At 29.5% G+C, this 9,251-nt stretch overlaps 1 protein-coding gene and 1 long non-coding RNA gene across 2 annotated transcripts; one reads left to right on the top strand and one right to left on the bottom strand.

The window, feature by feature from the left end:
- Nucleotides 1-295: 295 nt before the first annotated feature.
- LOC135131341 (uncharacterized) lies at nt 296-954 on the bottom strand. The gene is made up of 3 exons (XM_064059018.1): nt 838-954; nt 651-785; nt 296-520 (listed from the first exon to the last, which is right to left on the bottom strand). The coding sequence occupies exons 1-3, from the start codon at nt 926-928 to the stop codon at nt 393-395; spliced, it is 354 nt and encodes a 117-aa protein (XP_063915088.1). The 5' UTR covers nt 929-954; the 3' UTR covers nt 296-392.
- A 1,483-nt stretch (nt 955-2,437) lies between these two features.
- Nucleotides 2,438-8,038, top strand: LOC135131340 (uncharacterized). The gene is made up of 4 exons (XR_010280910.1): nt 2,438-2,452; nt 7,477-7,675; nt 7,731-7,771; nt 7,828-8,038. It is a non-coding gene; the product is annotated as an uncharacterized LOC135131340 (long non-coding RNA).
- The last annotated feature ends 1,213 nt before the right edge of the window (nt 8,039-9,251 follow it).

Raw genomic sequence — 9,251 nt, 5'->3', positions numbered from 1 at the left:
TTTTTTGTTGCGTTAATTGTTTTTTCGTTTTTTTTAGCATTTTTGTTGTTGTAATTTTGTTTTCGCTCTTTCGTCTTTCCGTTTTTGATTTTCATGTTGTAAAATGAAAAACTAAAATATCCATTGAAAAGTACACTTACAAATTTTTTGTGAGTGATACTTCTGCCCACTTGTTGAGATATTTAGATCTTGAGTTATTTTGTGGAGAAGCTATTCATCAGTTGTCTAGATTTGTCGAAGTACCGGAAAAACCTAGACTTTGTCTTCATTTTAAATAGGAAAATAGAAGACGCGATTTTTGCTCATTTTTTATTAAACAACCAAACACAATCCAAAAGATTTACAACACATTTATTATTTTCAAAACAAGTATGACAGTCCAAGTCTGTTGTTCAGTCTGGAAAATATCCAGGGTTGCACACATCTATACAAACTCCGTTGCTCCAACAGATGATTTTGGAACATCCATCATCTCCACATGTGCAGCCTTTTGGTTCCACAGTTTGACTGACAACGTCACCTGCCAAAAACCCCGAATAACATTTTTCCCATAAATAGTAAATGAGTAGTGAAAGATTTTTTCAAATGTTCATGGTACCGACCAATTTCAACACTATCTAAGTTGAAAGTAAAATTAAAGGATTAAGTACCTTTTGATTTTGGTTCAACTGATGGACTACACAAATCAACGCAGACTCCATTGCTTAGACAGACTTCTTTGGAACAACCCTCCTCTCCACAATTGCAGCGTTTCTGGCGAAGTTCTTCGTCATTAACTTCGCCTTCTACAAAAATAAGTGTCAAGTACCACCCGAACAATTTACGTTGTACACATACCATAGTCCGAATCGTACTTTAAAACTTTGGCTGCACTAAGTGCAGCCAGCACACTTAGGAAGCAAACACACAACACCACTTTCGACCTCATTTTCAGAATAATTTTTTTTGTTGGGTCGAACTTATTTATTTTCCAAAAAATCGTTTGACGTACATGTTAAGTCCCAAAATTTATGACTGTTAATCTTAAGATCAGCCATAAAGCAAAATTAATGCGTTTTCTTTAATCTCTGTATGACAATAACAACTGCACAAGTGCACTTAGACGCGATTTTTTCTTTTATCTGTGGAATCCCTTTCGGATTAATCGGCATTAAGACCCTTAATGGGTTTAAACGAAAACGACAAATCCGCTCGTCTTTTTTATTTCCGGTTCAAGTCCAAACTCTTATTTGTTAATTTTCAATGAAATAATTGTCATTGTCGGAAAAATTTACTCAACTTCAAAGTTTCCATTGTTTCAGCGAAACCGGCATGACGAACAATTCATTACATTGCAGTTCTAGAAATTCATTATCTTTCCGAAAAAATGACGTTTTCCTCTCAAAAAATCGCCAGGATTTTACTGAATTATCGATTGTTGTTATCGCAAAAATTTGATAAGGTTTAGGGCTTAGCCATTCATGATTTCACACATACATGTCAGATTTAATTAAACAATTTTAATTAAACTCAATAATTTGTGTGAACTGATTTTCGATAAACGACATAAATTGGTTTTGATAAAGAGTAATAACTGGGGTAATTAAAAATAGAGATAGCGTGTGCAGTGCAGATGCTGGTCATCCCCCACTCTTCCACTCTGAATAATTAAACTGCAGTCCAACAAAGCCGTTGTTTTTCGCTCAAACCGTTCGCGTTATCTCATGCACTTTGAAATACAGATTTGTTTTCAATCTTAAACGCACTACAACATAAGAATTCGTCTTATTGTGTTCGGGAGTCGAGTTTAAAGTTTCTATCTGTAATTAAGCACCTAAGATATCTATAAATTACTCAAAAACATCACGGCCTACATACATGCAGTAAAACGTTTCGACTTTAATCCTTTTAATTATTTATTGAGTGATCAATCATCGACATGGCAAGTTAAATCTTCTATTTTGACTTGTCGAAGTGAATGACTCAGGAATTAGATAAAAATTCCTGAGTGTTTGGAAATGAATTAGGGCCAGGAGGCTTCTTGACATAGATCTATGCAGAAGACGTTACGGAAGCAGAAAGTTTGGGGGCACTGGTCCAAATCTAGGAGGTGGTGCCGTTTTATGTATGTTAGAAGATCGTAGTAATCTTCCCTGGAGTACTCGATCTACAAAAAAAGCGAAAATTTTTGGCGAAATAACTTAGGTACTCACTTTTTTGTTGGAATATTTTTCGGCGACGGTTTCAAAGATTAACATAAGGTTGCACAAGCACAATATGGAAATGTAGAGTTTATCCATGTTGCACAATTATTGATTTTTATAGACTGACGATTGGTAGACTGTTTTTATATTGAGTGGAAAACAACAATCTCGCTAACTGCGTAATATTTGATGAGGGATTAGTTAAAGTGCTGCTTTCTGTCCTCCACGTTTAAATTTTGTTTTTCGAGCAAAGGTTGAGATTAAAATAGGTACAGTTTCTTTATTTTTACTTCCCTAGCGTTGAAAAGTAACATAGTTTATGAATCGGTGTCGAATTTTTTTCGTAGACATCGCGATTTTTGGAAAAAAATTAAATTGTATGACAGTTTTTCGATTTCTCGAATTCTCGATTTCTGGATTAATGGATTTTTCGACTTGTCGATTTTTCAGTATTTCGATTATCCAATTTGTCAAATTTTCGATTTTTCAGGGTTGCAATTTTCAAAATGTTCGATTTTTGGGTTCATCAATTTTTTGATTCTTCAATTTCTCGATATATTTTGATTTCTCGACGTTTCTGTTCTTCGATTTTTTTTCAATTTTTCCAATTTTTAAATTTTCCACTTTCGATTTCTCTATTTTTCAATATTTTGATTTTTAAAATTTCAGTTTTTCGACTTTTCGATTTCTTTTATCAATTTTTCGATTTTTTGATGTTTCGATTGCCAGATTGTTCAATATTTTGATTCTTCGATTTCTCAATATTTTCTCAGTCTTTTTCCGTTTGGGGTTTTTCGAATTTTCGATTTTTCGATTTCTTTATTTACGATTTCTTGTTTCTTCGAATTTTCGATTTTTCAGTTTTTCGAATTTTTTTTACGACTTTTTAATTCTTCAGTTTTTAAAACCTTGAATTTCTAGAGTTTAGAATTTAGAAATTAAAAATTTTTGAAGTGTTTCAGTGTCTCATTTTTTCGATTTTCTTGATTTCTAATTTTCGATTTCGATTTTCCATTTTTCGAATTTTCGATTTCCGATTTTTCAAATTTTTAAGTCATCGAATTTCCAAGTTTTCGATTTTTGTTTTTGGTTTACTTAAAATGAGAATGAGAGAGAAAGAGATAAATGGGAGAATGAGAGAAAGAGACAAGGGGAAATGAGAGCGACAGAGAGAAAGAGTGATAAATGAGAGAATGAGAGAGACAGAGAGTGATAAATGGGAGAATAAGAAAGAATGATAAATGGGAGAATGAGATAGTGATAAATGGGAGAATGAGAGAGTGATAAATGGGAGATTGAGAGAGAGTGATAAATAGAAGAATGAGAGAGAGAAAAATGGGAGAATGAGAGAGAGAGATAAATTGGAGAATGAGAGAAAGAGATAAATGGGGGCATGAGAGAGAGATAAATGGGAGAATGAGAGAAACAGAGATAAATGGGAGAATGAGAGTGACAGAGATAAGGTTTTTCAACTTTTTATTTTGCGGCTTTCTTATTTCTCTTTTGTCAATTTTTCGTTTTCCTGGTTTTTCAATTTTCCGATTTTTTGATAATTCGATTACCAGATTGTTAAAATTTTTGATTCTTCGATTTCTCAATAATTTAATTTCTCCTTATTTCCAGTACTACGATTTTTCTCTCTTCAATTTTTCGAATTTTTAAATTTTCGATTTCTGGATTTTTCCATTTTTGCAATTTTAGATTTTCCAATGATTTGATATTTGAGTTTTCCGATTTTTCAATTTTTCGCTATGCATATCTTAAATTTTAGATTTTTGGATTTCCTGATTTTTCAGTTTTTCAATTTTTCGAATTTGTTGATTTTAAATTTTTCAATATTTTGATGTTTGAAACTGTCAGTCATTTAATTTTTCAACTGTTGATTTCGGATTTTTCAATTTTTCGATTTTTCAGTTTCCAATTTTCCGACATCTCGTTTTTTTTTTAATTTTCCTATACTTCAATTTCGATTTTTTTTTAGTTTAATCATTTTTCAATTTTTCGATTATTTGATTTTTTCATTTCGATTTTATAAATCTTAGATATTCAAGTTTTGTTATTTTTCAATTTCTCAAACTTTCGATTTTTTGAATTTTTAGTTTTCGAATCTTCGAGTTTTCAATATTCGAATTTTCAAATTTTTTATATTTCAATTTATCAGTTTTTCCATTTTCAGTTTTTGGATCTTTCAATTGTTTGCTTTTCAATTTTTTGATTTCTTAAGTCCAATTTTACAATTTTCGATTTTTTGAATTTTCGATTTTCAATATTTTTACTTCTCGACTTTCCATTTGAGGTTTTTCGATTTTTCGACTTTTCGATTTCTTTATCTAAGAATCCTTGTTTCTTCGAATTTTCGATTTTTCAATTTTTCGAATTCGCGGTTTCAGATTTTTCGATTTCTCGATTTTTTTTATTTTCAATTTTTCGATTTTTCGATCCCTCAATTTTCGGTTATTCGAATTTTTAATTTTCCGATTTTCCACTTTGGAATTTTCGACTTTCGATTTTTCGACTTTGTATTTTTCGATTTTCAATTTTTCGCTTTTTCAAATTTTCGATTTCCGATTTTCGTTTATTCGATTTCTTGATTTCCAATTTTCCGAACTTTTGATTTTCAATTTTTCAAATTTTTGGTTCATCAAATTTTCGATTTTTTGATTTTCGGATTTGATTTTTCAATTTTTTGAATTCCGGTTATTCCAATTTTTTACGATTTTTCAATTCTTCAGGTTTTAAAACTTTGAATTTCTACGTTTTCATTTTTCCATTTTTCAATTATCGAAATTTTCGATAAATGGGAGAATGAGAGAAACAGAGATAAGATTTTTTCAAGTTTTTTTATTTTTCGGCTTTATGATATCTTTTTTTTCAATTTTTCGTTTTCACGATTTTTCAATTTCTCGATTTTTTGATAATTCGATTGTCACATTGTTAAATTTTTTGATACTTCGATTTCTCAACATTTTAATTTTTCGCTGTTTCAGTCCTTCGATTTTTCTGTCTTCAATTTTTCGAATTTTTAAATTTTCGATTTTTCAGTGTTTTGATTTTTGAAATTTTAGATTTTCCAATGTTAAATTTTTTAATTTTTCAATGATTTGATATTTGAGTTTCTCGATTTTTAAGTTTTTCGCTATTTTTGCATATCTTAAATTTTAGATTTTTGGATTTCTCGATTTTTCAGTTTTTCAATTTTTCAAATTTGTTGATTTTATGTTTCAATTTTTTGATTTTTAAAATTTTTGATTCTTTGAATTATTTTTTTTTTCGAATTCTTGATTTTTCAATTTTCGATTTTTCAATTTCCAATTTTCCTATACTTCAATTTCGATTTTTTTTTAGTTTAACCATTTTTCAATTTTTCGATTGTTTGATTTTTTCATTTCGATTCAAGTTTTTTCAAGTTTTGTTACTTTTTGATTTTTCAATTTCTCAAATATTCGATTTTTGGATTTTTGAGTTTTCGAATCTTCGATTTTTCAATATTCGAATTTTCATTTTTTTATATTTCAATTCATCAGTTTTCCATCTTCGGTTTTTGGATCTTTCAATTGTTTGCTTTTCAATTTTTTGATTTCTTGAGTTCCGATTTTACAATTTTCGATTTTTCGAATTTTCGATTTTCAATATTTTTACTTCTCGACTTTATTTTTCCATTTGAGGTTTTTCGAATTTTCGATTTTCCGATTTCTTTATCTACGAATCCTTGTTTCTTCGAATTTTCGATTTTTCAATTTTTCGAATTCTCGGTTTCAGATTTTTCGGTTTCTCGATTTTTTTATTTTCAATTTTTCGATTTTTCGGTTATTCGAATTTTTTATTTTCCATTTTCGATTTCCGATTTTCGTTTCTTCGATTTTTTGATTTCCAAGTTTCCGAACTTTTGATTTTCAATTTTTCAAATTTTTCCATTTTTGTTTTTGATTTAGTTAAAATGAGAATGAGAGAGAAAGAGATAAATGGGAGAATGAGAGAGAGTGATAAATGGGAGAATGAGAGAGGGATACATAAATGGTAGAATGAGAGAAAGAGATAAATGGGAGAATGAGAGACAGAGATAAGATTTCTCAAGTTTTTTATTTTTCGGCTTTTTGATATCTGTTTTTTCAATTTTTAGTTTTCACGATTTTTCAATTTTTCGATTTTTTGAAAATTCGATTGTCACATTGTTAAATTTTTTGATTCTTCGATTTCTTAATGTTTTTAATTCCTCGCTGTTTGAGTCCTTCGATTTTTCTATCTTCAATTTTTCGAATTTTTAAATTTCCGATTTCTGGATTTCCCGATTTTTCAGTATTTTGATTTGTGACTTTCTCGATTTTTCAGTTTTTCGCTATTTCTGCACTTAAATTTTAAATTTTTGGATTTCTCGATTATTCTGTTTTTCAATTTTTCGAATTTGTTGATTTTGAGCCTGTAATTGTGATTTATGATTCCATTAAATTTTTTTTAGAATTGCATATACAGGGTGACCCAAAAAAATTAATGAATAGGTGAATTTATTTAATTGATTTAATCAGAAACTACAAAACCGAATGCTTTGAAATCTTGGAGATGTATTAAAGTCATCATAAGTAGTAAATTTTTAAACAAAATGTATTTGCTCATCCCCCCTAAAAAATAGACGACGTCACCTCAAAATTTTGCCGAATAATTCTGTCTAAAATGTGCAAAATCAGACTATACTTGCAATTAACATTGCATTCATATTTTTTAGATTTGCATATACAGGGTGATTCAAAAAAAATAAATAAATCAGTCAATTTATTTTATTTAATAAATCAAAAATTGCAAAAATGTGGATATCAACAAAAAATTTTGAAATAGAAATATTCACTTGCCATAAAAAACAATAAAATTTTTCGAAAGAGCTGGATTCGACGATTTATTTAAATTGTCGCCTTCGCGTGGTTGCACTTCGTCCCGACTCTGACACTGACTCACAAAATCGCACTTATCGCCCAATCGAAAAGGTCGTCGCATCAATCACGCAGATCTTTTAATTGTGCCGTAAGTGTGGGTCGGCTAATTTTCGAAAAGCTATTTTAAGCCGAGCAAGCGTTGCATAATCGCCGTTTCCTTATCACAAAGAGAATTTCACGCCTGTGAAATCTGATTGCACCTTGTTTTTTTCGCTCAAGTGCTCGTGGATTAGGCAGATGAGCTGATATCGATAATCCGTTAATTAAAAGAACAAAGTAATCTTGAAAAAGCACCTGGTTTATCAATTACATTATGAGCCAAACAAAAATATCAAAGTATCACACTGTTTATGCTTGAAATGTTCTAGATGTGAATTCAAGAATGACGGAATTTCAATCCGTACTTCTAAGTACATGTTAATCCTCCGGAGATTACCGTGATTGATGCTAGTTATAAAAGACGAGAATGATGCTACAGATCGCAGTTTAATAGTATAATTATGGCACGCCGAGTAGTATTTTTGCTCGTTTTCTTTGTGGTTTTTGTTTTGGCATCTTGTCTTGACAGTAGGTAAAACAGTTAAAAAGTTTGAAAAATTATTCATTTTGATTTTCATTTTAGAAACAAGAGCTGCTGGAGGAGTGCAAGTTAGAGATGAAGATGTGAGTAGAAAAGAAACAATGTGTGTAAAATTAGACTAATAATAATTTTTGTACAGATTCGATACTCGAAAGAGTTTTACTACGAGCTTCTTCTCTATATAAAAGAACATCACCTTATGGATTTGGATGATTGTCCTCACTGGCAGTGTTTTGACGAACACACGTGTGTAGATCTATGCGATGCTGGACTGTGGCCTTAATATTTTTGTTTAACATTGTTTAATTAAACTTATAATAAAACTATACGTGTTACTGGTGACGAACAAATCACTCGTTTCAATGCTCGATTAAGTGATTACATTTTCAGGACATATTTTGTGACTCACACAATGTTAAAATTAGTGATGATGTAATAAAATTTAATGTGTAATATTTAATACTCCTATATTTTATCTATTTCTTTTTTTTTTGTTTTACATGAATTTCTACTTTATTTTTTTTAATGGTCAGAAGGCGTTGCACGCCTAGCCTGGATGCCCTTAACTGTCTTCTTAAGTCCCACCTAGAAAAGAAAACCAATTTTAAAAATGTAAAAATTCGAATACCAAAAAATTCAAAAAATGTTTTAAAATTGAAACATTGCAAAAACGGAAAATAAAGTCGAAAAGTAAAAATATCGAAAATCGAAAATTGTTAAATAGAAACCTCAAGAAATCAAAAAATTGAATAGCAAAAAAATGAAAATTCGAATAAGACGAAAATTTCAGAAATCGAAAAATCGAAAACAAAATTGGAGTTTGAAACTTGAAAAATCTAAAATTCGAAAAATCAAAAATCGGAAATAAAAAATTCCAAACATTGAAAATCGAAAAGGTGGAAAGCGAAAAGTCAAAAAGTAAAAATTCTAAAACTGAAAAATCGAAAAATCGAAAAATGGAAAAAACGAGAAATCGAAATTTCGAAAAATGGAAAAATCAAAAACAAAAAACGAAAACTTGAAAATTCGATTAATTAAAAATTTAAAAAATCGGCAAATCAAAAATTCGAAAAATGGAAAATCGAATATTCGGAAAATTGAAAATTTAGAAAATTGAAAAAACGAGACACTGAAAAACCGAAAACTCGAAAATTTTAAATTTCTAAAATCGAAAATTCGATCAATTGAAAATCGTGAAATTAAAACGTAGAAAATCAAAGTTTTAAAAACTGAAGAATTCAAAAATTCGAATAACCGACAATCGAAAAACCAACAACTCGAAAATTAGAAAAATTGAAAAATTGAATACGAAAAGTCGAAGATTCGAAGATCGAAAACCCAAAAATCGAAAATTTGAGAAATCGAAAAATCGGAAACAAAATTGAAAAATCAAAAATTCGAAAAATCGAAAATCGGAAATCAACAATTGGAAACATTGAATATCGAAAAATTGGAAAGCAAAAACTCGAAAAGTAAAAATTAAAAATTCTAAAAACTGAAGAATCGAAAAACTGAAAAACCCAAAATCGAACAATCGATAAACTGAAAATCCAAAAACGGAAA

This window comes from Zophobas morio, unplaced genomic scaffold, assembly GCF_036711695.1.
Source record: "Zophobas morio isolate AGI-343-1 ecotype UQ-CSIRO unplaced genomic scaffold, CSIRO_AGI_Zmor_V1 ptg000020l, whole genome shotgun sequence".
Taxonomy (NCBI): domain Eukaryota; kingdom Metazoa; phylum Arthropoda; class Insecta; order Coleoptera; family Tenebrionidae; genus Zophobas; species Zophobas morio.
Note: the sequence above shows the minus strand (reverse complement) of the source record. Positions and strands in the feature narration are given on the sequence as shown.

What these genes read in the sequence shown, in the direction of transcription:
- LOC135131341 (XM_064059018.1), bottom strand. Translation starts at nt 928, where the DNA reads ATGAGGTCGAAAGTGGTGTTGTGTGTTTGCTTCCTAAGTGTGCTGGCT. An exon ending in AAAGTACGATTCGGACTATG is followed by an intron (nt 786 to 837) that starts GTATGTGTACAA and finishes TTATTTTTGTAG; the next exon opens with AAGGCGAAGTTAATGACGAA. An exon ending in AGTTGAACCAAAATCAAAAG is followed by an intron (nt 521 to 650) that starts GTACTTAATCCT and finishes GGTTTTTGGCAG; the next exon opens with GTGACGTTGTCAGTCAAACT.